Source organism: Podarcis tiliguerta (assembly GCF_965153285.1).
Source record: "Podarcis tiliguerta genome assembly, chromosome: 18".
Classification (NCBI taxonomy): Eukaryota; Metazoa; Chordata; class Lepidosauria; order Squamata; family Lacertidae; genus Podarcis; species Podarcis tiliguerta.
The window spans coordinates 5125206-5153105 of NC_139551.1; the positions used below are offsets into that span (position 1 = coordinate 5125206).

Here is a 27900-nt window from a genome sequence, read left to right on the forward strand (position 1 = left end):
CTCTGGTTCGCCAGAAGCGGCTTAGTCCTGCTGGCCACATGACCCGGAAGCTGTACGCCGGCTCCCTCGGCCAGTAAAGCGAGATGAGCGCCGCAACCGCAGAGTCGGCCACGACTGGACCTAATGGTCAGGGGTCCCTTTACCTTTAATAAAAGGGCAGTGAAAACAGCCTGGGAGGTCTCAGCGAGATGCCCAAAAAGCGTTGAGATTCCACAGCAGAGGAATTCATCGAGGCTGCTTCCAGGCAAAAGTCAAACTCCAAGAAAAGTTCCATCCTGCCGCAGCAGCTCCATGGAGATTCTTTCCATTCCAGAAATCCATCGTCATCATTGATGGAGGCAAGCGGAGGACCAAAAGGCCAGTTTTGACCTGGATCCATGGAGCGGCAAGGCCAAAAACAAAACATTTATATATGGGAGTAGTTCCAGGTGGTGCTGTGGGTTAAATCACAGAGCCTAGGACTTGCCGATCAGAAGGCCGGCAGTTCGAATCCCTGCAATGACGGGGTGAGCTCCCGTTGCTCTGTCCCTGCTCCTGCCAACCTAGCAGTTCGAAAGCACGTCAAAGTGCAAGTAGATAAATAGGTACCGCTCCGGCGGGAAGGTAAACAGTGTTTCCGTGCGCTGCTCTGGTTCGCCAGAAGCGGCTTAGTCATGCTGGCCACATGACCCAGAAGCTGTACGCCGGCTCCCTCGGCCAATAAAGCGAGATGAGCGCCGCAACCCCAGAGTCGGCCACGACTGGACCTAATCGTCAGGGGTCCCTTTACCTTTACCAGATGGCTCCCTGTCATGGATGCTTTAGCCGAGATTCCTGCATTGCAGGGGGTTGGACTAGATGACCCTTAGCTCCCAACTCTTAAGATTCTATGATTCTATGGTTCTCTCCACTGATGAGTGCCCATGTACTCTGCAGATGGGCAGAGGCACGCTTTCTCTCTCCTATTTATGACTGTAAACCACTTTCTGCATTTAAAAAAATGAAATTGGGGTAATTTATATTATTATTATGAATATTTGGGCTGCATCTAATTCTGATGCCAGTAAAAACATCTATGTAAAAAAGCAATAAATACTGCACGTAGATAAAATCAAGTGGATTATAGGTGTGCTTTTTTAAGCACATCTGCACCGTTTACAAACGCAAATAAGCAACTTATTCACAATAGGGCGCGCCCTTCCTCCGACGAACCTTTTGCTTTAAGAAAATAATAATAAAAACTTCAACTCCCAGCAGAACTTGCGGCCACCCCACCCTTTCCTTTCGCTTTGCAAACGAACGCAAGGCCCCACGGGAGTCGTAGTTCCCGCGCCTTCCCGTTCTGGCTTCCCGTCGCCATGGCGACCGCGCGCCTCCGAACACGTGGAGCTTGACGAGCCCGCCCTTGGTCTCCTGGCGGCGGGCGTGGAGTGAAAATCGAGGCCCGGGCTTCGGCGGGGCGTGCTAGGCCGCACCCCGATATAAAAGCCACCTGGGGGCAGGTCTTCCTTTTCCCTGGAAGCCATGAAGCGGGTGGTGGCTGCGGGGCTGGTGCTCTGCCTTTTGCTCCTCTGGGGCCGGTTCTCCCGAGGGGGCGCGGGGCCGCGCGTCTACCTGAGCAGCTGGGCAGTGCGCGTCCCCGCGGGAGCCCAGGTGGCGCAGCGCCTGGCGCGCAGGCATGGGATGCTTTACCTGGGACAGGTGAGGGTGGCTTGCATCTACCTGGGCAAGGAGAGCAGCAGCCATCCTTCTCCCCAGTGAAATAGGGGGGAATAATAATAATAATAATAATAATAATAATAATAATAATAATAATAATGTGTCCCCCACCCATCTGACTGCCCTTCCCCGGGGATGAGAAGGGATAGGAAAGATGGGGCCAATTTATTTCCCTCTTCCTGGAAGGAGTCGGGTCGAATGTGGCCTCTGAGCATGTGCGGAGTGCATTCTGCACTGGAAGACTTGGTGCCAGCCGTTGGTGGTTGCCCCAATATGGAGGTTTCATTGAGCCAGATTGATGGGATCGGAGCGACCCACGGGCAGTCCTAAGGCTCTGCCCTCTTAGCTCGGGTCGTGAGTGGCCTCTGAGCACGTGTGGAGTGCTTTTGCAACGAAAGACTTGGCGCACCCGGACCCAACGCCCACCCGGAGCAGCGGCCAGTTTTTGTGAGCGGCCCGATAGGCTGCTTTCAATCATGGAGGTTTGATTGAGCCAGGTTGACATGATCGCGGCAACCCACAAGCCGTCCCAAAGCTCTGCCGTCCTAGGTCGGGTTGAGCGTGGCCTCTGAGCATATGTGGAGCGCCTTCTGCACCAAAAGACGTGGCGCACCCGGACCAAACAGTCTGAAAGCTCTGCACACCTAGGTCTGGTCCTTACAGATAGACTGCTTCTGAGTTTGGGGTTTCCACTTAGTCTTGGTGGCTGGTAGCCCGGGTCCAGCATCTCAATGGAAGTTTTTAATGTGTGACATCTTAGTGTATTTTTGGTCTTGGTGGAAGCCGCCCGGAGTGGCTGGGGAAACCGAGCCAGATGGGCAGGGTACAAATAATAAATTATTATTATTATTGTTGCCGCTGTTGTGTTTTGCGGTAGTGTAGTTGCCTTTCAGCGGCAGAAAAACTAAGCATTCCTTTTTGTGTGTTTTGTTTAGAATAGGGTTGTGAGCAAAGTGCCTATGGACCTATGCGGAATGCCATAATTGTAACAGCTAACAACTCTTCTGTGATAACACACACAGAGAGAGAGAGAGAGAGAGAGAACCAGAAGTGTAGAATTGGAAGGGACCCCAGAGCTCATCTAGTCTAACCCGCCGCAATGCAGGAATCTTAGCTAAAGCATCCACGGCCCACTAGTGTGTAGATATTGCTGGACTCAGCCATGCGAGCAAAACAAAATAGTTCCATGCCCAAGGGAGCTTCCAGTTGAAAATTCAACACAGGGTGGCTATTGAAAATGGTAAGAAATATGGGCTGCATCTGCCAGAGCCAGCATGTTGTTGTTGAGTCGTTTAGTCATGTCCGACTCTTCGTGATCCCCTGGACCAGAGAATGCCAGGCCCTCCTGTCTTCCACTGCCTCCCGCAGTTTGGTCAAACTCATGCTGGTAGCTTCGAGAACACTATCCAACCATCTCATCCTCTGTCGTCCCCTTCTCCTTGTGCCCTCCATCTTTCTCAACATCAGGGTCTTTTCCAGGGAGTCTTCTCTTCTCATGAGGTGGGCAAAGTATTGGAGCCTCAGCTTCAGGATCTGTCCTTCCAGTGAGCACTCAGGGCTGATTTCCTTCAGAATGGAGAGGTTTGATCTTCTTGCAGTCCATGGGACTCTCAAGTGTCTCCTCCAGCACCAAAATTCAAAAGCATCCATTCTTCGGCAATCAGCTTCTTTATGGTCCAGCTCTCACTTCCATACATCACTACTGGGAAAACCATAGCTTTAACTATACGGACCTTTGTTGGCAAGGTGATGTCTCTGCTTTTTAAGAAGCTGTCCAGGTTTGTGATTGCTTTTCTCCCAAGAAGCAGGCGTCTTTTAATTCCGTGGCTGCTGTCACCATCTGCAGTGATCATGGAGCCCAAGAAAGTAAAATCTCTCACTTCCTCCATTTCTTCCCCTCTATTTGCCAGGAGGTGATGGGACCAGTGGCCATGATCTGGGACCAGTCAAGGCTTTGGGTAGAGCTCGTGCAAAAAACCACCTTCTTGACTGTTGGACCCATTCTTGGTTGCACCAACACCATCTCCAGGAGCCTGTCTTTGCATGCAAAAATAGGTTTATTTATTCACTGTGTTTATATCACAAATTTCCTCCCCATTGTATCTTCTTAACAACCCTAGGCCAAAAAGGAAGGACAGACCACCCAGTGAGTTTCATGACTGAGGGGGGACTTGCACCCAAGGAACTCATCTGACACTCTAACCCAGGGGTCAGCAACTTTTTTCAGCTGTGGGCCGGTCCACTGTCCCTCAGACCTTATGGGGGGGCTGGACTATTTTTTCAGGGGGGAAAAATGAACGAATTTGGTGCCCCACAAATAACCCAGAAATGCATTTTAAATAAAAGCACACATTCTACTCATGTAAAAACACCAGGCAGGCTCCACAAATAACCCGGAGATGCATTTTAAATCAAAGGACGCAATCTACTCATGTAAAAACACGCTGATCCCCAGACCGTCTGTGGGCTGGATTGAGAAGGCGATTGGGCTGGATCTGGCCCCTGGGCCTTAGTTTGCCTACGCATGTGATAATAAGGGTAAAGGGACCCCTGACCATTAGGTCCAGTTGTGACCGGCTCTGGGGTTGTGGCGCTCATCTCGCTTTATTGGCCGAGGGAGCCGGCGTACAGCTTCTGGGTCATGTGGCCAGCATGACTAAGCCGCTTCTGGCAAAACCAGAGCAGCGCACGGAAACCCCGTTCACCTTCCCGCCGCAGTGGTGCCTATTTATCTACTTGCACTTTGACATGCTTTCGAACTGCTAGGTTGGCAGGAGCAGGGACTGAGCAACGGGAGCTCACCCTGTCGTTGCGGGGATTCGAACCACTGACCTTCTGATCGGCAAGCCCTAGGCTCTGTGGTTTAACCCACAGTGCCACCCGCGTCCCTACCCCTGGGATAGGTCTTCCTTTTTGCCACTGCCCTCCTTCTGTGTCTTAAAAATGCTCCCTTTCCTCTGAGCTGAAGTTTCCCCCTTGCCTTTTTCAGTCCCGTTGGTGAAGGAGGAGGGGAAAGCTCACCCTAAAACTTCCCAATTCTCCCTTCTGTTCCGGCAGGTAATTGAGGGGGAACCTTATTATCATCTGAAGCACAGAGGCATCGCACAGAGGTCGCTGACTCGACACTGGGGCTGGCACATCCGTCTGAAGAGAGAGCCTCTGGTAAGCCGAGCGAATTGTGGAAGGGGGCTGCAGGAAGAGAGAGACTCAACTCATTTTACCTTGGCTCTATCCACTGCTGTTGTTTAGTCGTTTAGTCGTGTCCGCCTCTTCGTGACCCCCTGGACCAGAGCACGCCAGGCACTCCTGTCTTCCACTGCCTCCCGCAGTTTGGTCAAACTCATGCTGGTCTCTTCGAGAACACTGTCCCACCATCTCGTCCTCTGTCGTCCCCTTCTCCTTGGGCCCTCCATCTTTCCCAGCATCAGGGTCTTTTCCAGGGAGTCTTCTCTTCTCATGAGGTGGCCAAAGTACTGGAGCCTCAGCTTCAGGATCTGTCCTTCCAGTGAGCACTCAGGGCTGATTTCCTTCAGAATGGAGAGGTTTGATCTATTCACTACTTTATCCACGACTGCCTCCCAATGCATGTAGTGTGTGCATATTTCAGAAATTTTAACAAACTAACTTCAGCTTTAATACACACTTGCCTTAATGGTTCGACTTCCCACCCTTATCTCCGTGACGTTTTCATTCCCACCTTTTACCACCCATATATCATTTTCTTTTAATGTATAAGGTAAAGGTAACATTTTAATGTTTCAGTGTTTTAATGTTGTGTTTTAATCTTGTTTTTAAGTTGTATTCATTCAACTTGTTTTTATTATTGCTTGTTAGCCACCCTGAGCCCGGCCTTGGCTGGGGAGGGTGGGTTATAAATAAAATTTTATTATTATTATTAAAGGTAAGGGGACCCCTGACCATTAGGTCCAGTCGTGGCCGACGCTGGGGTTGCGGCGCTCATCTCGCTTTATTGGCCAAGGGAGCCAGTGTTTATCCGCAGACAGCTTCTGGGTCATGTGGCCAGCATGACTAAGCCACGAACCAGAGCAGTGCACGGAAATGCCATTTAGCTTCCTGCCAGAGTGGTACCTATTTATCTACTTGCACTTTGACATGCTTTCGAACTGCTAGGTTGGCAGGAGCAGGGACCGAGCAACGGGAGGTCACCCGTCATTACGGAGATTCGAACCGCCGACCTTCTGATCGGCGAGCCCAAGAGGCTCTGTGGTTTAACCCACAGCGCCACCCGCGTCCCCTTTTAAAGTATAGCCGGCAATAAATTTCATATCGACTCTACACTGCATGCAATCTTGACAGGCAGCCCATAAGATCATACAGGCACCTCTGGGGTGGCGAGCGAGGAGGGAAACACTTTTTAAAATGCCCGTCATTTTGCCTGTAGGTCCCCTGGTTTGAACAGCAGACAGCGAAGAGGCGAGCGAAGAGAGCCGTCACAGTCGTCCCCACCGATCCGTGGTTTTACAAGCAGTGGTACATAGTGAGTGTCATCAGAAACGGCCTGGGGCACAGGCAAGGATTTGGAGGAGGGTATGCAAGGAGCTCAGAGACGCCCAGGCAGGGGTAGGCAACCTAAGGCCCAGGGGCCGGATCCAGCCCAATCGCCTTCTCAATCTGGCCCGCGGACGGTCCTGGAATCAGCATGCTTTGGCATGAGTAGAATGTGTCCTTTTATGTAAAATGCATCTCTGGGATATTTGTGGGGCCTGCCTGGTGTTTTTAGATGAGTAGAATATGTCCTTTTATTTAAAGTGCATCTCTGGGTTGTTTGTGGGGTCTGCCTGGTGTTTTTACATGAGTAGAATGTGTGCTTTTATTTAAAATGCATCTCTGGGTTATTTGTGGGGCCTGCCTGCTGTTTTTACATGAGTAGAATGTGTGCTTTTATTTAAAATGCATCTCTGGGTTATTTGTGGGGCATAGGAATTCGTTCATTCCCACCCCCAAAATATAGTCTGGCCCCCCACATGGTCTGAGGGATGGCGGACCGGCCCACGGCTGAAAAAGGTTGCTGCCCCCCGGGCTCACGGGTTGGCCCAAGAGGTTGCTGGGAGAAATGGGGCAAATGTTTTTATTATTGTTTTGATTTTGATTTTATATATTGTGATCTTTTCTGTGAACCGCTCCCAGACCTCCGGGTATAGGGCAGAATATAAAATCAATCAATAAAATAAAATATAAATAAGTAAAGGACTTGATTGAAATCATTTTATTTTTACAGAAAGACTCTTTCTTTGCAACCAGATGAAGGTTTCATTTTTGGAATGATAAAGTTTCAGAGTGGTTTTTACTGTTATATCAGAAATGACTGGTTATACTGTTAGAAATACATAGACGGATAATTATGAAATTATCATGAGGTTTAATAAGTTAACTGTTTGGACAACTTTTCTGCTGTACTTTATTGGAAGGAGAAAAGCAACCATTTCCTTAATAACAATTTGAACAATTTATTTAACGAAAACAATAACGTTGTAGCCTATGTATCCATGTTGTTTAACCACATCAGTTAACAAACATAGGCTATAACGTTATTGTTTCCGTTAAATAAATTGTTATTAAGGAAATGGCTTTTTCAATTGTTTAAACTGAAAAAAGAAACTTAGACTGAGTTTTAGCACACATGGAAAAACTTAAAACAAATCCTTATTTCCTGATGAACTTTGGACTACAATGTAACCTAATGTAATGTAACTTATATAATGTAACTTATAGCCTTTGGACTATAATATAACTTAAATAGAAAACTATCATTGGAAAGATTCCCCGCCCCCCCAAAGCATTTTATTTTAAAGATCTGATTTAAATTTTAAAAATCTGATTTAAATAAAGAAAATTCGATTTTTTAAAAAAATCTGATTTTTTAAAAAATCATTGATTTTTATCCACCTTGCTCCTTTGAAAAAATGGGTTGAGAGAGCAAAACAGAACAGCAAAGCCGACCTCATTTTCCTGCCGTCTTTTGTGCTCTTCCGTTTCAGAACAGTGATGTGTTTCCGGACCTCAACGTCCTCTCAGCCTGGAGCCAGGGCTATACGGGCTCTGGGGTGGTGGTGAGCATCTTGGATGATGGTATTGAGAAGGACCACCCTGACCTCGTAGCAAACTATGTAGGTAGAATCGGGGTCCCTTGTCTAGGGAGGGGGAGAAACACAGTTCAGCTCACAGTGATCCATGCGACGGTCACCTCCAGGCTTGACTACTGTAATTCGCTCTACGCGGGGCTGCCCTTGAAGCTGTCCCAGAAACTCCAGCGGGTGCAGAATGCTGCAGCGAGGCTCCTCACGGGGTCTCTGCCATGGGAGCATATTCACCCAGTGCTTTTCCAGCTGCACTGGCACCCGGTGGAGTACAGGGTCAGGTTTAAGGTGCTGGTTTTGAGCTTTAATGCCCTTCACGGCCTAGGACCCTCATACCTCCGGGACCACCTCTCTCGGTATGCCCACGGAGAGCCTCAAGGTCCATAAATAGCAACACCCTAGTGGTCCCGGGCCCTAAGGAAGTTAGATTAGCTTCAACCAGAGCCAGGGCCTTTTCAACACTGGCCCCGGCCTGGTGGAACGCTCTGCCTCATGAGACCAGGGCCCTGCAGGATCTGATTTCTGTAAGACAGTGTTGTTCCGCCTGGCCTTTGGCTTGGAGCCAATTTGATTCCCTCCCCCTCTTTCTTTTTTCCTTTTCCTTTCTCCTCCTGTGATGAGGCTGCATTTTAATATTTTAATGTTTCAATATTTTAATTGTTGTATTTTAATCTTGTTTTTAAGTTGTATTCATTCAACTTGTTTTTATAATTGCTTGTTAGCTGCCATGAGCCCGGCCTTGGCTGGGGAGGGCGGGGTATAAATAAAAATTATTATTATTATTATTTAATTCACGTTTTCTGAAACGATAAACAAACTGAAACAAACAGCCTTTCTTCTTCATGAGATGGTGGCAACACAAGAACAGGGCCTTTTCTGTGGTGGCTCCCCGTTTGCCTCCCAGTACACTGTACGTTTTCAAGTGTTGGTGCTGACCTTTAAAGCCCTAAATGGCCTCAGCCCAGTATACCTGAAGGAGCGTCTCCACCCCCATTGTTCAGCCCGGACACTGAGGTCCAGCGCCGAGTGCCTGCTGGCGGTTCCCTCCCTGCGAGAAGCGAGGTTGCAGGGAACCAGGCAGAGGGCCTTCTCGGTGGTGGCACCCGCCCTGTGGAACGCCCTGCCACCAGATGTCAAAGGGGAAAACAACAACCAGACTTTTGGAAGACATCTGAAGGCAGCCCCGTTTAGGGAAGCTTTTAATGTTTAATAGACTATTGTATTTTAATATTCTGTTGGAAGCCGCCCAGAGTGGCTGGGGAAACCCAGCCAGATGGGCGGGGTATAAATAATAAATTATTATTATTATTATTATTATTATTATTATGCTCTCCCCAGGGAGACTCGCCTGGTGCCTTCATTATACACCTTTATACACCGTATGCGCCAAGCGAAAACATTGCTTTGCAACCAGGTTTGGGGCTGATTAACACCCTTTTAAATGTGTTTGTGGGTTTGGGTTACTGGTGTGTGGGGTTTTTTTGTTCTTGTTTTTATTCTGCGTTTTCTGTTTTTATATTGCATTTTTATGTTGTGAACCTCCCCGAGAACTGCGGGCGAAGGGTAGGATACGAATTTAACAAAATCCTTTGACATTTACACTTGCTGCTGTAGTAACATTCATAAATACCACATTTTTTTGCTCTATTAGACTCACTTTTTCCCTCCTAAAAAGTAAGGGGAAATTTGTGTGTGTCTTATGGAGCAAGTGCAGGCTGCGCAGCTATCCCAGAAGCCAGAACAGCAAGAGGGATTGCTGCTTTCACTGCGCAGCGATCCCTCTTGCTGTTCTGGCTTCTGAGATTCAGAATATTTTTTTTCTTGTTTTCCTCCTCCAAAAACTAGGTGCGTCTTATGGTCTGATGCGTCTTATAGAGCGAAAAATACGGTAAATTTATACCCCTATCTGTCCCAATAATTCCCAAAAGAAAAGCTTCTGACTTTTTTTGAACATCCTTTTCAATTCATTGCATATCATTTCCTAGTAAGCTTTAACCTTACTACAAGACCACATCTGATAAAAAGAACCTTCTTCCTCTTTATATTTCCAACATTTGTTCGATTTAGATTCATACATTTTTGCCAATTTACTCGGTGTTAGATACCAACGATATATCATTTTCATATAATTTTCTCTTAAACCATAACATGCTGTAAATTTTATATCCATATTCGACTATCAATGGACTGCTATTAACTGGTTTTGTTTCTTGTTTCTTGGGAACTGGAGCTTCATTGGTCTTGGCTTTTTCTTTTAGGACCCCGAGGCCAGTTACGACTTCAATGACGACGACCCTGACCCGCAGCCGCGATATAATGCTTGGGACGAGAATCGGTGAGTTTATCCTTCTGCCAGAGTCTTGTGGCATGGAGTCAGATCCATAGCTGTCAAGCGTCCCTTATTTGGCGGGAAACTCCCTTATCCCAGAGCTGTGTCCCGCTGCTGCCCCTTATTGATGATGTCCCTTAAATTTCCCGGGTTTCAAAGGAAGCAGCTCCTCTCCCTCCCTCCCTGCTGGCCAGGGAGGAGGGAGGCTCCAACTGGGTTGCTTGGCTGCGTTGCTCACCCAATAAGGAGTCTAAGAACGACTGGGGGGTGGAGCTGGCATGCCTTGCGCCAATCAAATCGGCCGCGTTGCCTGGGGACTCGCCTTTGCTCAGCGCTTCCCAGCGGAGAGGTGACGGTGGTTTCCCTTGCTGCATCCCCTTTGCTGGGTTGCTGCGCTGTGGGAACCACCGCTTGAGGCTTCGTTTGGCTGCTGGCTGGGCTTTCTGCCTTTGGCTCGGAGGGGCTCAGAAGTTGAACATAGCTCTGCTCTGAAAATCCCTTATTTTGGCTGCTGATCCCTTAGTTTCGAGGCTGCTGGTCCCTTATTTTCAAAACTGTAAGTTGACAGCTATGGTCAGATCTGTTTTGGCAAGCGCGATCCATCTTGGACTGGCCACAACCAGACTGAGGAACACGGAGGAATTATTTTACAAACATTCTTCCAATCCTAAATTCAGTACAGTGGTACCTTGGTTCTCAAACTTCATCCATTCCGGAAGTCCGTTCCAAAACCAAAGCGTTTCAAAACCAAGGCACTCTTTCCCATAGAAAGTCATGCAAAATGGATTAATCCGTTGCAGATTTTTAAAAACAACCTCCAAAATATCAGTTTAACATGAATTTTACTATCTAACGAGGCCATTGATCCATAAAATGAAAGCAGTAATTAATGTACTGTAAAAGAAATAAGATAGTATTGTAGATGATAAAAATTAAAATTATTTTTTTCCCTTACCTGCACGCATGATAGTAATTGTTTGGATGGGGGTTTTTATCCATGTCCGCAGTCACACAATCAATCCATCAGTAGCTGAACTGGGTTCCACACAGTCGCAAAAACAAATGAACCAAAAAAAGCCTCAAAAACAAAAAATGCAAAATAAATATCGAAAACAAAAGCGCCAAACTTCTGGAAGTCTGTTTGACTTCTGAAATGTTCGACCACCAAGGTGCAGCTTCTGATTGGTGCAGGCGCCCCGGAAACAATAGCCGAAAGCTGCATCGGACTTTCAGCTTCCCAAAAATGTTCGAAAACCGGAACGCTTACTTCCGGGTTTGCGGCGTTTGGGAACCAAGGCGTTTGAGAGCCAAGGTACCACTGTACTCTACATTTCCTCAACAATTTGCAATTTATTTACTGTATTTTTCACTCTATAAGACACACCCGACCACAAGACGCACCTCGTTTTTGGAGGAGGAAAACAAGAAAAAAAATATATTCTGAATCTCAGAAGCCAGAACAGCAAGAGGGATCGCTGCACAGTGAAAGCAGCAATCCCTCTTGCTGTTCTGGCTTCTGGGATAGCTGCACAGCCTGCATTCGCTCCATAAGACGCACACACATTTCCCCTTACTTTTTAGGAGGGAAAAAGTGAGTCTTATAGAGCAAAAAATACAGTATTTTTTTTAAAAAAAGTCACCATGAATATTCACCTGTGTTTTAGTGTGAATTTCCCTTAATGTCCATGTTTGCACGCTGTTTCGCCTCCTGCCTGTGAGTTTTCCACGGCTATTTCCCATAATATTATGCACAATATTTCCAGGCGCAGCTCCTAATAGGTGCATATCTCTAATCAATCCTTTAGCTGGAGAAACGCACTGCAGAACTCAAAGAAGCGCGAATTTCAAAAGGCAGCAGCGTTTCGGTTCGCGAGTTGCTTTGTTTTTTGGTAGCCTTTAAATGCGGAGCAGAACTGGTCTGCTCCCTTGTCCTTAACTCCTGTTTGCGTCTTTTAATCGCAGGCACGGGACTCGCTGCGCCGGGGAGGTAGCCGCCACTGCCGACAATGACGTTTGCGGAGCCGGCATCGCTTACCGGGCAAAGATCGGGGGCAAGTGAGCCCTTGTTTTTGGGATGACTTGGGGAAAAGGAGGGGGTGAATTGCAAGTGGATGTCTGCAGCGGAAACAGCCCAGGTTCCCTTCCCAGGAAGATGTTACAAGGAAGGGGCCAAAAGATTCCAGATTATATGACTGGGGGTTTTTTGGCTGCATGCACCCCATACCTTTTTTTGGGACGCGGGTGGCGCTGTGGGTAAAAGCCTCAGCGCCTAGGGCTTGCCGATCGAAAGGTCGGCGGTTCGAATCCCCACGGCGGGGTGCGCTCCCGTTGCTCGGTCCCAGCGCCTGCCAACCTAGCAGTTCGAAAGCACACCAGTACTAGTAGATAAATAGGTACCGCTTACTGGCGGGAAGGTAAACGGCGTTTCCGTGTGCTGCGCTGGCTCGCCAGATGCGGCTTTGTCACGCTGGCCACATGACCCAGAAGTGTCTCCGGACAGCGCTGGCCCCCGGCCTCTTAAGTGAGATGGGCGCACAACCCTGGAGTCTATCAAGACTGGCCCGTACGGGCAGGGTACCTTTACCTTTTTACCCCATACCTTTAAAGTACACACAAAGCCCACACACCTCCAAGAATCCTCTCTGAGCTACAAGTCTCACCAGCATCCTTAAACTACAGGTTTAGTGGTCACCAGGCGATAAGGAAGTCAGACTATCCTCCACCAGGGCCAGGGCCTTTTCAGTGATGGCTCCAACCTGGTGGAATGCTCTGTCCCAGGAGACCAGGGCCCTTCAGGATTTAACCTCCTTTGGTCAGGCCTGTAAGACAGAGCTATTCCGCCTGGCCTTTAATTTGAATTCAGCCTGACCTTTTATTTCCCTTCTCTTCCCTCCCCCTGCCCTTTTATGATGATCGCACACTCTGAGACCCCACAGCTAATTCTCCCCTGGCCTCCTCGCTGGCCCAAGTAGGACCAATTCAGCCAGCTAGCCCTGGGGATCATCTAATTGGTTTTTGAATTTTATGGTTATTCGTGTTTTTGTACTGTATTTTATGCTGCTTTTATAATTAAGTGTTTTAAATTTGTTGTTGGGGACGCGGGTGGTGCTGTGGGTTAAACCACAGAGCCTAGGACTTGCCGATCAGAAGGTCGGCGGTTTGAATCCCCGCAACGGGGTGAGCTCCCGTTGCTCGGTCCCTGCTCCTGCCAACCTAGCAGTTCGAAAGCACATCAAAGTGCAAGTAGATAAATAGGTACCGCTCCGGCGGGAAGGTCAACGGCGTTTCCGTGCGCTGCTCTGGTTCGCCAGAAGTGGCTCAGTCCAGCTGGCCACATGACCCGGAAGCTGTACGCCGGCTCCCTCGGCCAATAAAGCGAGATGAGCACCGCAACCCCAGAGTCGGCCACGACTGGACCTAATGGTCAGGGGTCCCTTTACCTTTACCTTTTTAAATTTGTTGTTAGCCGCCCTGAGCCCGGTTTTTGAACCAGGAAGGGCAGGGTATAAATAAAATTTATTATGATTATTATTATAGTTCCCCTTTTTTGTGGGGTGGTTAAATGCAGTTTAACGGGTTGTATGGAGCCCATGCTGCAAACAGCATCAGATTGCATGTTTGGACTCTGCTTACACGGGTCACCTATTTGCCAGCATTTAAAGACACCTGAGAGCAAAAAGGATATTCTGATCTTGTGGCCTGTTACCTGGGATTATAGAGCTTGGAAGGAAGGCAGGTGGCCCCAGGAACACAAGGAGATTGCATTCAGTATCTTTCAGGAAGAACGCCATGGGAAAGCGGAGACCAACTTGGGCTTGCCCATAGGGCAGAGAAGGAGCAAGCTGCTTGCTTTCCTCCTCCCTCCGCACCGCTTTTTCCTTTTGTTACGTGTCAGCAAACCTGAGAGTTTGCTGAGTGAAAGCCTGAAGGCTGAGAGGGATGGAAATGAACGGATAATTGATTTATAGATATCAGCAACTTGGTATTAATGTACCTCCTTGTATACGCAGCTGTGAATTTTTTGGGGAAATATTTCTGTTTAATTTGTATGTTGTGGCTTCAGGTTTAAGATAGAGTGGTACCTCGGGTTACATACGCTTCAGGTTACATACGCTTCAGGTTACAGACTCCGCTAACCCAGAAATAGTGCTTCAGGTTAAGAACTTTGCTTCAGGTTGAGAACAGAAATCGTTCTCCGGCGGCGCGGTGGCAGCAGGAGGCCCCATTAGCTAAAGTGGTGCTTCAGGTTAAGAACGGTTTCAGGTTAAGTACGGACCTCCGGAACGAATTAAGTACTTAACCTGAGGTACCACTGTATATTTTTAAAGATATTAAGCTGTATGGAAAATAACTAAACATATAGGTATAAATGGGACGCGGGTGGCGCTGTGGGTAAAAGCCTCAGCGCCTAGGGCTTGCCAATCGAAAGGTCGGCGGTTCGAATCCCCGCGGCGGGGTGCGCTCCCGTCGTTCGGCCCCAGCGCCTGGGTGCAAGTAGATAAATAGGGACCGCTTACTAGCGGGAAGGTAAACGGCGTTTCCGTGTGCGGCTCTGGCTCGCCAGAGCAGCGATGTCATGCTGGCCACGTGACCCGGAAGTGTCTTCAGACAGCGCTGGCCCCCGGCCTCTTGAGTGAGATGGGCACACAACCCTAGAGTCTGTCAAGACTGGCCCGTACGGGCAGGGGTACCTTTACCTTTTATAGGCATAAATAAAATAATGGAGACTGCAGCTTGGGAAAATTGACAGAGCATGCTACCCTTTTTTTTTTCTTCCTCTCAGGAGTGAGGATGCTTGATGGCACCGTGACGGACATTGTCGAGGCTCAATCCTTGAGTTTCCACCCTCAGCACATTGATATCTACAGTGCTAGCTGGGGCCCGGAAGATGATGGGAAAACTGTGGACGGTCCCGGCATTCTGGCCACGGAAGCCTTCCGCAAGGGCATATTGAATGTAAGATTTCGCATCCGCCCAAACGGTCCCCGGCAAATTGTTTCCAGCGTTCGGAATGCTGCAGGCTGCTGGGCTGAAGCATAGCCTCTTGGGCTTGTTGATCAGAAGGTCGGCAGTTCGAATCCCCGCAATGACGGGGTGAGCTTCCGCTGCTCTGTCCCTGCTCCTGCCAACCTAGCAGTTCGAAAGCACACCAGCGCAAGTAGATAAATAGGTACCGCTGCGGCAGGAAGGTAAACGGCGTTTCCATGCGCTCTGGTTTCAGTCATGGTGTCCCATTGTGCCAGAAGCAGTTTAGTTCTGCTGGCTACATGACCCGGAAAGCTGTCTGCGGACAAAAGCTGTCTCCCTCGGCCTGAAAGCAAAATGAGCACCGCAACCCCATAGTCGCCTTTGACTGGACTTAACCGTCCAGGGGCCCTTTACCTTTTACCTATAGCATATTTCATGTTCATTTATCAGTCCAAAAAATATATAGGGTGCACAATACTTTAGGAGAAAAGAAATTCGAGGTATACCTAACGCAGCGGAAATGAAAGGGTGGGAATGAAAACATTTTGGGAAGTCAGAGCCGTTCAGGCAAAATACGTATTTACCTGTATGTTGAAATTAATTTGTCAAAAAATTCTGAAATTTAATTTAAAAAGTCGATTTTATCTATGCTGGGGGTAGTCAACCTTTTTATACCTACTGCCCACTAATGCATCTTTCTTGTTGGTAAAATTTCCTTACCTCCCACTAGTGCTTGATGGAAGGAAGATTCGTCTTGTGCCGTAAGGGGAAATGTGTGTGCGTCCTATGGAGCGAATGCAGGCTCCTTGGCTTCAGCGATAGCAACGCGAAGCCTCCGAAGCGCAGAGGGAGTGCTCCCTCCGCGCTCCAGAGGCTTCGCGTTGCTTTCGCTGAAGCCTGGAGAGCGAGAGGGGTCGGTGCGCACTGAGCCCTCTCGCTCTCCAGGCTTCAGGGATAGCCGCCTGAAGTGCAGCGGGAACTTGCACTGCGCTCTGAAGGCTTCGGGTTCCTTTTGCTGAAGCCGGGAGAGCAAGACTCTCCTGGCTTCAGCAGAGAGGGAGAGCTGCGCAGCGCCCCTTCAGCCAAGCGGGAGGAGAAATGGAAGGGGCTCCGTTTCTCCTGCCGCTTCTCTGAAGGGGTGCTGAGCAGAGAGGGAGAGAATTTTTTCCTCTGTTCTCCCCCTCCTATGGTCCGGTGCGTCCTATGGTCCAGTGCGTCCTATAGAGCGAAAAATACGGTACATACAGGAAATGGAACCATCAGAATGATGCATCTTTATGAAATTATGTCCCCCCAACAGATTTTCTCCTTCTGTTTTCAGGGCCGCCAGGGACTGGGCTCCCTCTTTGTCTGGGCCTCGGGGAATGGCGGCCTCCGCGGCGACAACTGCAACTGCGACGGCTACACCAACAGCATCTACACCTTGTCAGTGGGCAGCACGACCGAGAGGGGCAGGGTGCCCTGGTACAACGAGGCCTGTGCCTCGACCCTCACCACCACTTACAGCAGCGGGGCGAAAGGCGAAAAGCAGATTGTGAGATATATTTTTGCTCGCGGTTCTCTTGACGGGGACGGGGGGGGGGGCAATTGGAGGGCAGGCAGGGCATTCAGCCAATCTCACGCACGCACCTTCTGGTAAAAAGGCTGTTTTCAGAATACGTACATGTCAGGGAACTGCCATCGGAGCTGGAGGTGGAGAGAAGGCTCCAGAGGGATGCCGGAGAGGGTCCCAGTAAGGAGAGAGGCAGCCCATCCGCTGGTCCAACCCCCTGCCAAGCAGGAAACCCCATCAGAGCACTCCTGACATATGGTTGTCAAGCCTCTGCTTAAAGACCTCCAAAGAAGGAGACTCCACCACACTCCTTGGCAGCAAATTCCACTGTCAAACAGCTCTTAGGGTCAGGAAGTTCTCCCTAATGTTTAGGTGGAATCTTCTTTCTTGTAGTTTGGATCCATTGCTCCGTGTCCGCTTCTCTGGAGCAGCAGAAAACAACCTTTCTCCCTCCTCTAGGTGACATCCTTTTCTATATTTGAACATGGCTATCATATCACCCCTTAACCGACTCTTCTCCAGGCTAAACATGCCCAGCTCCCTTAGCCGTTCCTCATAAGGCATCGTTTCCAGGCCTTTGACCATTTTGGTTGCCCTCCTCTGGACACGTTCCAGTTTGTCAGTGTCCTTCTTGAACTGTGGTGCCCAGAACTGGACACAGTACTCCAGGTGAGGTCTGACCAGAGCAGAATACAGTGGCACTATTACTTCCCTTGATCTAGATGCTATACTCCTATTGATGCAGCCCAGAATTGCATTGGCTTTTTTAGCTACCTGTGGTCTATGTACCTTGCACATGAACATTTGTTTTATTGATGGCACCTTAGAACTCTCATAACAATGGGCGAAGACGGGAGGCTGGCTGAGGAATCTGTGCAACCTTATTTTATTCTTGGTGATTCTCTTTCCCCTCGCAGGTGACCACAGACCTCCGCCACACCTGCACCAGCGGCCACACGGGAACGTCTGCTTCCGCCCCTCTCGCAGCAGGCATGATTTCGCTCGCTTTGGAAGCCAAGTAAGAAGGGAGGAGTGTCGGCTAAACTCTTTGGGGTCCAAGGGCCCCACTGCAAGTCTTCCGGAGGGGCTGGGCAGTGGCGTAGCGTGGGGGGTGCAGGGGGGGGGCGGTCGCACCGGGTGCAACATCTGGGGGGGGGGCACGCTCACACTCGCAGCTCTCTGCCCCTACCTGACTCGCTCACTCTCTCTCACTGCAGTGCTGGCTGTGCGAATCCGATCCGAGCCGCCGGGTCGCCGCCCACTGTGGAGGGGAGGGTGCCAGGCGTGCGGTGCGGAGAGAGAGCGAGGGACTATCTGGGGGAGGGACAGTGCAGTGGGGGGGGGCGCAAATTACTTGCCTTGCCCCGGGTTAGGGGGCACAAATTACTTGCCTTGCCCCGGGTGCTGACAACCCACGCTACGCCACTGGAGCTGGGGCACAAATCTGACTTCTCATTTGATCTCTTTCTCTTTTTAAAAAATAATAATAATTTTTTATTAATTTTCCAATACAATTGTACATTTTTATCCAAATTATAACAAAACATCTCTTTTGGACTTCCTTCAGCTTCTCTGGCAATCATCCCTATTTACCTCTTAATTACGCATTCCCTTTATATTGCCATTTGTCTTCCCTCTCCCTTCTATTTCTTTTTTGACAATATCTCTCAATTTTTACAGCGCCTCTCGAAACCCCACTAGCGTTGTTTGTATATCACATACGTTTTTCAGATACTCTACAAACTTTCCCCAGTCTTCGATGAACTTTTGGTCTCGGGCATATCTGATTTTCCCAGTTAGTTTGTCCAGTTCCGCATAATCTGTCATTTTGATTTGATCTCTTTCAAATCGGAACCAGTGAAGGCGGTGAAGGTCCTGTGTGAGTGTCTGGAGGCGGTTGGAGGGTGGGTGGCAGCTAACAGATTGAGGTTGAATCCTGCCAAGACAGAAGTACTGTTTTTGGGGGACAGGAGCCGGGCAGGTGTGGGGGACTCCCTGGTCCTGAATGGGGTCACTGTGCCCCTGAAGGACCAGGTGTGCAGCCTGGGAGTCATTTTGGACTCACAGCTGTCCATGGAGGCGCAGGTTAATTCTGTGTCCAGGGCAGCTTCATCTGGTACGCAGGATGAGACCCTACCTGCCCACAGACTGCCTCGCCAGAGTGGTACATGCTCTGGTTATCTCCCGCTTGGACTACTGCAATGCATTCTACATGGGGCTACCTTTGAAGGTGACCCAGAAACTACAACTAATCCAGAATGCGGCAGCTAGGCTGGGGACTGGGAGCGGCCGCCGAGACCATATAACACCGGTCTTACACTGGCACAACCTGAAGCATCTTACACCTACACTGGCTCCCAGTATGTTTCTGAGCACAATTCAAAGTGTTGGTGCTGACCTTGAAAGCCCTAAACGGCCCAGTATACCTGAAGGAGCGTCTCCACCCCCATCGTCCAGCCCGGACACTGAGGTCCAGCGGTTCCCTCGCTGCGAGAAGCCAAGTTACAGGGAACCGGGCAGAGGGCCTTCTCGGTGGTGCCGCCCGCCCTGTGGAACACCCTCCCACCAGATGTCAAAGAGAAAAATAACTACCAAGCTACATCTAAAGGCAGCCCTGTTTAGGGAAGCTTTTAATGTTTAATAGGTGATTGTATTTTAGTGTTTTGTTGGAAGCTGCCCAGAGTGGCTGGGGAAACCCAGCCAGATGGGCGGGGTATAAATAAATAATAATAATAATTATTATTATTATTATTATTATTATTATTATTATTATTATTAATTAGAGCCTGGTGCTGTTAACGCCAATGTCAGGGGCTCGATCTCCATACAGGCCACCTGCATGTTCCTGCATAGCAACTCTTACGATTCTCACTCCCTTCTCCATCTTTGTAGCCCAGCCTTGACCTGGCGTGACATGCAACACATCGTCGTGAGGGCTTCCAGGCCAGCCCACCTCCAGGCAGACGACTGGGCTGTGAATGGCGTAGGGCGCAAAGGTGAGGCTGGGGAGAGCTGGGGTCAAGGCAACATCTGGAAGGCTGCCACATCTGGAGTGCTGCAGGTTCCCTCCCCTATGTCTTTGTTGTTGTTGTTTAGTCATTTAGTCGTGTTCGCCTTTTCGTGACCCCCTGGACCAGAGCACGCCAGGCCCTCCTGTCTTCCACTGCCTCCCACAGTTTGGTCAAACTCATGCTGGCAGCTTGGAGAACACTGTCCCACCATCTCGTCCTCTGTCGTCCCCTTCTCCTTGTGCCCTCCATCTTTCCCAACATCAGGGTCTATTCCAGGGAGTCTTCTCTTCTCTTCTCATGAGGTGGCCAAAGTCTTGGAGCCTCAGCTTCACGATCTGTCCTTCCAGGGAGCACCCAGGGCTGATTTCCTTCAGAATGGAGAGGTTGGATCTTCTTGCAGTCCATGGGACTCTCAAGAGTCTCCTCCAGCACCATAATTCAAAAGCATCCATTCTTCGGCGATCAGCCTTCTTTATGGTCCAACAGCATTTCCCAAACTGTTTGGGGACTACAACTCCCATCATCCCTAGCTAACAGGGCCAGTCGCCAGGGATGATGGGATTTGTAGTCCAGGTTTGGGGAAACGCTGCTCTAATTCCTCCGAGGGAGCAGGATCTCACCATTGTTTCTACCCCTCTTTCAGTGAGTCACTATTACGGATACGGGCTCTTAGACGCTGGACGCCTGGTGGATCTGGCTAAGAGGTGGAATACGACGGGGCCCCAGAGGAAATGCTCCATCAGAATCGTCTACAAGCCACTGTAAGGGACGGGCTCTCAAAAGGCAGAGGGCCTTCTCGGTGGTGGCACCCGCACTGTGGAATGCCCTCCCGTTAGATGTCAAGGAAATAAATAACTATCTGACTTTCAGAAGGCATCTGAAGACAGCCCTGCTTAGGGAGGTTTTTAATGTTTGATGCTCTTTTGTGTTTTTAATATTTTGTTGGGAACCGCCCAGAGTGGCTGGGGAAACCCAGCCTGATGGGCGGGGTATAAATAATAAATTATTATTATTATTATTATTATTATTATTATTACTACTACTACTACTACTACTACAGTCATACATCGGGTTACAGATGCTTCAGGTTGCGCATTTTTGGGTTGCGTACCACACGAAACCCGGAAGTACAGGAACGGGTTACTTCCGGGTTTCGGCGCTTGCGACCCGGTGCTGCGGGTTGTGAACGCTGTAGATTACGAATGTGCCTCCCACACGGATCACGTTCACAATCCGAGTGTCCACTGTATTATTAATTATTACTATTATTATTATTATTATTATTATTATTATTATATACCCTCCAAGCAGCTCTGCAACTAATTTGCTGGCTAAAAAAGGCACTTTCTGGGTCATGTGGCCAGCATGACTAAGCCGCTTCCGGCGAACCAAAGCAGCGCACGGAAACGCCGTTTCCCTTCCCGCCAGAGTGGTACCTACTTATCTACTTGCACTTTGACGTGCTTTCAAACTGCTAGGTTGGCAGGAGCAGGGACCGAGCAACGGGAGCTCACCCCGTCGTCACAGGGATTCGAACCGCCAACCTTCTGATCAGCAAGCCCTAGGCTCTGTGGTTTAGACCACAGCGCCACCCGCGTCCCTTCGATATCTTTTAGACGTTGACAAATTAGACTGTTTGCTTTGGTAAGGCTGAAATCCAATGGTAGCTCTTTTTGAAAGGGGCCGAACATGTTCTAAGCCAGGCACCCCCAAACTCAACCCTCCAGATGTTTTGGGACTACAACTCCCATCATCCCTAGCTAACAGGACCAGTGGTCAGGGATGATGGGAATTGTAGTCCCAAAACATCTGGAGGGCCGAGTTTGGGGGTGCCTGTTCTAAAGGTAAGGTAAAGGTACCCCTGCCCGTACGGGCCAGTCTTGACAGACTCTAGGGTTGTGCGCCCATCTCACTCAAGAGGCCGGGGGCCAGCACTGTCCGGAGACACTTCCGGGTCACGTGGCCAGCATGACATCGCTGCTCTGGCGAGCCAGCGCAGCACACGGAACGCCATTTACCTTCCCGCCGGAGAGGTACCTATTTATCTACTTGCACCCGGGAGTGCTTTCGAACTGCTAGGTTGGCAGGCGCTGGGACCGAACGACGGGAGCGCACCCCACCGCGGGGATTCGAACCGCCGACCTTTCGATCGGCAAGCCCTAGGCGCTGAGGCTTTTACCCACAGCGCCACCCGGGTGGCAAATAACTCCCTCTGCAAATAACTCTGCCTCTTCTTCCTCTCCCTCTCTTTTGGCTTCCTCACAGGCTGATTGGTTCAAGGCTCTCCATCGCCAAAAATGTCACCTCCTCTTCCTGCCCGAGGAAGGAGCAGAGCATCCGTTCCCTGGAGCACGTCCAGGTCCAGCTCTCCCTCCGCTACAGCCGCCGAGGAGATTTAGCCATCTCTCTGACCAGCCCCATGGGGACCAAATCCACTCTGGTGGCTGTCAGGTAAGGCCGGGCGATATATTGATACATCGTCCCAACCCGAAGTCATAGAATCATAGAGTTGGAAGAGACCACAAGGGCCATCGAGTCCAACCCCCTGCCAAGCAGGAAACACCATCAGAGCACTCCTGACATATGGTTGTCAAGCCTCTGCTTAAAGACCTCCAAAGAAGGAGACTCCACCACACTCCTTGGCAGCAAATTCCACTGTCAAACAGCTCTTACTGTCAGGAAGTTCTTCCTAATGTTGAGGTGGAATCTTCTTTCTTGTAGTCTGGATCCATTGCTCCGTGTCCGCTTCTCTGGAGCAGCAGAAAACAACCTTTCTCCCTCCTCTATGTGACATCCTTTTATATATTTGAACATGGCTATCATATCACCCCTTAACCTCCTCTTCTCCAGGCTAAACATGCCCAGCTCCCATATCACAATATGCCCAGTCCATATTGTGATGTCAGCTTCACTGTTTCCGACCGGCCCTAATTTCGCGAATCATGATGGGCTGGACAGTGGTACCTCGGGTTAAGTACTTAATTCGTTCCGGGGCTCCGTTCTTAACCTGAAACTGTTCTTAACCTGAAGCACCAATTTAGCTAATGGGGCCTCCTGCTGCTGCTGCACCGCCGGAGCACAATTTCTGTTCTTAGCCTGAAGCAAAGTTCTTAACCTGAAGCACTATTTCTGGGTTAGCGGAGTGTTTAACCTGAAGCGTATGTAACCCGAGGTACCACTGTATTTTGCCCCAAAACCGGTTTCAAGCCTGTGTTATGATATTAATCATTATAAATTTTCGCCCAAATAAAAGAGAGTTAGTCAAGCATTTCCCAGTACAGTGGTACCTTGGTTTAAGAACAGCTTAGTTTATGAACAACTTGGATGAATAATAATAATAATAATACCTTTATTGTCATTGTACAACCTGTGTAATGGCGCTTCCGTGTGCTGCTCTGGTTCGCCAGAAGCGGCTCAGTCATGCTGGCCACATGACCCGGAAGCTGTACGCCGGCTCCCTCAGCCAATAAAGCGAGATGAGCGCCGCAACCCCAGAATCGGCCACGACTGGACCTAATGGTCAGGGGTCCCTTTATCTTTAAGCCTGCTAATTCAGCATATTTCAGCTGCCGCTCCTCTTTCGTAGGTACTGCATCCTTTCAATTTTTTGACCCGGCAATATATTGCGAATCATGACACGTGTGTGTGTGCGCTTTGCAAAAATCACGATGTCTTATTTCAGACATCCTGATATATCAGCAATGTTTAGCTGGTGATAGATCATGATGTTGAAAACCGAATTATCGCCACGTGCTTCTACAAGCTAAACATCCCCAAGTCCTTCAACCGTTCCTCATAAGGCTTGGGTGCCAGAGCCTCGATCCTATGGATACAACTTTAATCACGGCTGGAGAGGGGGAGGCGGCCTACAGGAAGGAAGTTGAGTAGTTGGGGGAGTGGTGCCGGAAAAACAACTTACTCCTTAACTTAAAGAAAACAAAAGAGATCATTGTGGACTTTAGGAAATGTAAATTGAATATTCAGCCACTTATTACTGAGGGGAAGTGCGTGGAACAGGTCTCGGTGTTTTGATTTCTGGGAATGGAGTTGAGAGACGACCTAACCTGGGGAGAAAACAGCAAAGACCTGGTGAAGAGAGCGCAGCAGAGGTTATATTTTCCGGAAAACCAATCTCTCAAAGGACCTGTTGATGGCATTTTACCATTGTACTTTTGAGAGTGTATTAACTTATGGTCTGTGTGTGTGGTTTGGGAGCTGCACGGCCAGGGAAAAAACAATGCTGTCCAGGGTTGTAAAGACTGCAGAGAGAATAATTGGGTGCACTCTTCCCACCTTGGATCAAATCTACGCTTCCAGGTGCCATAAGAAAGCGGCAGAGATAGCACAGGATAGTGCGCACCCCGGAAATGATCTCTTTCAGCTTCTGCCTTCTGGAAGAAGGTACAGGGTTATAAAGGCCAGGACTAGCCACCTGAGAAACAGTCTCTACGCAAATGCAATTCTGGTTCTAAACGCAGCATAAGGGGTCTCTATAGTATAGTGTATTTTAAAATGGGGCTTCAGAGTTTTTAGGTGTTTTTGAATGTTTTATGTAGTTTTTCAATTTCATTGTTCTGCATGGGACAATGACAATAAAGATATCACTTTCCAGCTTGTCGACATCCTTCTTAAACTGGGGTGCCCAGAACCACACACAGGACTGCAGGCGGGGCCCGATCATAGAATCATAGAGTTGGAAGAGACCACAAGGGCCATCGAGTCCAACCCCCTGCCAAGCAGGAAACACCATCAGAGCACTCCTGACATATGGTTGTCAAGCCTCTGCTTAAAGACCTCCAAAGAAGGAGACTCCACCACACTCCTTGGCAGCAAATTCCACTGTCAAACAGCTCTTACTGTCAGGAAGTTCTTCCTAATGTTTAGGTGGAATCTTCTTTCTTGTAGTTTGGATCCATTGCTCCGTGTCCGCTTCTCTGGAGCAGCAGAAAGCAACCTTTCTCCCTCCTCTAGGTGACATCCTTTTATATATTTGAACATGGCTATCATATCACCCCTTAACCTCCTCTTCTCCAGGCTAAACATGCCCAGCTCCCTTAGCCGTTCCTCATAAGGCATCGTTTCCAGGCCTTTGACCATTTTGGTTGCCCTCCTCTGGACACGTTCCAGTTTGTCAGTGTCCTTCTTGAACTGTGGTGCCCAGAACTGGACACAGTACTCCAGGTGAGGTCTGACCAGAGCAGAATACAGTGGCACTATTACTTCCCTTGATCTAGATGCTATACTCCTATTGATGCAGCCCAGAATTGCATTGGGCTGCAGAATATTATCACCCTTGTTTTGGATACTATATAATTCTATGGATGCAGCCCAGAAGAGCGTTAAATTTTTTTGCTGCAGCATCACACCGCCGGCTCATGTTAAACTCGTGTACAATTTCTCTATTTTGCCCGCCAGGCCTCACGACACCAGCCGCGAGGGGTACAGGGACTGGTCTTTCATGTCCACACACTATTGGGACGAAAATCCGCGGGGCGTCTGGTCCCTTCTGCTGGAGAACAAAGGCGACGCGTACAACACAGGGTCCCTCGACAGCTTTTTGTTAAAACTGTACGGCACAGAGGAAGATATGAGGGCGAGACCGGTCGCAGCCTCGATGGTGGGCAGCTGTGCCATGCGAAGCGCTGATGGAGAATGCCTGGGTAAGTTGCGTCCATCCCTCTTTACCCCTGCGGAGCCTGCGGAACTCCTTGCCACTGGATCCCAGTAACAAAAGAAATAAAATTGTTGGAAAAAGGGGTGGGGTGGGGCTCTTTTGGTTTGGCGGGAGTCACCATTAAACTCCCCCACCCCAGGCCGACTTTGGTAGGTGATTGACAGGTGGAGGTGATTGACAGGTGGCGGACCCGTGCACGTTGATGTTTTTCTTGCTGGGAAATGCAGCGTTCAGCAGGTGCAGGCAGCGATTAGACTTTGGAAAGCTGGCGCCGCCAGATCAAGTACCGTATTTTTCGCTCTATAAGACGCACCGGACCACGAGACGCACCTAGTTTTTGGAGGAGGAAAACAAGAAAAAAAATATTCTGAATCCCAGAAGCCAGAACAGCAAGAGGGATCTGGCTTCTGGGATAGCCGCACGAAGCCTCTTCAGGGCAGTGGGATGAAGGCTCCCTCAAGAGCCGCGCTCCCTTTAAAGAGCACCCGGAGCGTGTGTGCGGCTCTTGTGGGGTTTTCTCCGAGGAGGGAGAAGGGCAGCTCTTTAAAGGGAGCACTGAGCAGAGCCTCCCGCCTGCATTCGGTCCATAAGACACACACACATTTCCCCTTACTTTTTAGGAGGGGAAAAGTGCGTCTTACAGAGCGAAAAATGCGGTACATCAAATTTGCCGCGGGAGTCCTGGGTTTGGAACAAATGCGCGATGAAGAATACAGTAAAATCCAAGCCGCGAAACCCCCGCTGCTTTTCACGCCGTTGTCTCTCGAGACAGGCGGATGCCAACAATTCTGAATACGGCCGTGCTTCGGAATAAATAATAATAATAATAATAATAATAATAATTTATTATTTATACCCTGCCCACTCTGGGCGGCGTCCAATAAAACACTAAAATACAATAACCTATTAAACATTAAAAGCTTCCCTAAACAGAGCTGCCTTCAGATATCTTCTAAAAGTTTGGTAGTTACTTTTCTCTTTGACATCTGGTGGGAGGGCGTTCCACAGGGAGGGTGCCACCACCGAGAAGGCCCTCTGCCTGGTTCCCTGTAACTTGGCTTCTCGCAGGGAGGGAACTGCCAGAAGGCCCTCGGTGCTGGACCTCAGTGTCCGGGTAGAACGATGGGGGTGGAGACACTCCTTCAGGTATACTGGACTGAGGCCATTTAGGGCTTTAAAGGTCAGCGCCAACACTTTGAATTGTGCTTGGAAACGTACTGGGAGCCAATGTAGGTCTTTCAAGACCGGTGTTATATGGTCTCGGCGGCCACTCCCAGTCACCAGTCTAGCTACCGCATTCTGGATTAATTGCAGTTTCTGGGTCACCTTCAAAGGTAGCCCCACGTAGAGCGCATTGCAGTAGTCCGACTTCCAAAACATTCAGAAACCAAGGCGCGCCTTCTGATTGGCTGCAGGAAGCTCCTGCAGCCAATCGGAAGCCGCGTCAGAACATTCGGGTTCCAAAGAACATTCACAAACCAGAACGCTCGCTTCTGGGTTTGTGGGATTCGGGAGTCGAGACGTTCGACTCGCAAGGCATCCGGCTTCCGAGGTACGACTGCAATGCTGTTTTTACAGGGTAGAATCATAGAATCATAGAGTTGGAAGAGACCACAAGGGCCTTCGACTCCAACCCCCTGCCAAGCAGGAAACACCATCAGAGCACTCCTGACATATGGTTGTCAAGCCTCTGCTTAAAGACCTCCAAAGAAGGAGACTCCACCACACTCCTTGGCAGCAAATTCCACTGTCGAACGGCTCTTACTGTCAGGAAGTTCTTCCTAATATTTAGGTGGAATCTTCTTTCTTGTAGTTTGGATCCATTGCTCTGTGTCCATTGCTCCGGGTAGGGGGGGCCGTTCCTGGGACTGAGTTCATGGAACCCTGCGGCCATCCCAACAAAATTTGGGAACCGTTGTTCTCCCCTCCGGCGTCTCTCCTGCGTCGCTCACCCTCTCTTTCTCTCCTCAGAATGCCACGGCCCCTTCTATGTCCTCCAGCGCCGATGCGTCTCCTACTGCCCCCCCAGATACTACGCCCTCTCCCGGCCCTCGCTGGCTCCCGACGGGACGCCCCGCAACGCCCGGTCCTGTGCCGCTTGCCACCCGTCCTGCTACACCTGTCTCGGAGGCACGGAAAACAACTGCACTGCTTGCCCGCCTTTCAGTAGCTTCCAAGAAGCCGACCACCACTGTCTCCAGCACCCGTACTACACGTCCCGGGGAGGGGAGGTCGCCCGGGGGCACGGGCACCTTCCGCTCCTGCTTGCAGTGGCACTGATGTTTGTGGGGCCCGTCGTCTTCTCCCTCCTCTATGGGGCTTACCGCCTGACCTCCCGAAGGGCCCAATGGCGGAAGGGGGCAGGGGCCCGGGCCGAATCCGGGTCGGAACCGCTGTGCCTGAACCAGACGGAGGAATGTTTAAAGGAGCCGCTGCAGAAGCCCTTCCCGTGAAAACGAAAGCTGGGGGACTCGAACCCGGCTCTGCATTGATGCCTTGTTTTGTTTTTTTACTCTCCAAAAAACACCAAACCCTGTTTTTTCTTGAATGCAATACAATCTCAGCCTGTG

General features: G+C 49.6%; 1 protein-coding gene across 1 annotated transcript; it reads left to right on the plus strand.

The window, feature by feature from the left end:
* Positions 1-1328: 1328 nt before the first annotated feature.
* LOC310668627 (proprotein convertase subtilisin/kexin type 4-like) lies at positions 1329-27900 on the plus strand. Its single transcript, XM_083422038.1, has 14 exons — positions 1329-1680; positions 4756-4860; positions 6101-6196; positions 7698-7826; positions 10055-10131; positions 12088-12176; positions 14909-15081; positions 16415-16627; positions 17563-17663; positions 19538-19641; positions 20300-20417; positions 21922-22107; positions 25072-25316; positions 27302-27900. Exons 1-14 carry the CDS (start codon positions 1504-1506, stop codon positions 27781-27783), a joined length of 2295 nt encoding a protein of 764 aa, XP_083278164.1. The 5' UTR covers positions 1329-1503; the 3' UTR covers positions 27784-27900.

Bases quoted from the DNA above. Each gene is read 5' to 3' on its own strand.
- LOC310668627 (XM_083422038.1), top strand. From the start codon at position 1,504: ATGAAGCGGGTGGTGGCTGCGGGGCTGGTGCTCTGCCTTTTGCTCCTC. The intron at 4,861-6,100 runs GTAAGCCGAGCG...TTTTGCCTGTAG, and splicing joins GTCTGAAGAGAGAGCCTCTG to GTCCCCTGGTTTGAACAGCA. The intron at 7,827-10,054 runs GTAGGTAGAATC...TTTTTCTTTTAG, and splicing joins CTGACCTCGTAGCAAACTAT to GACCCCGAGGCCAGTTACGA.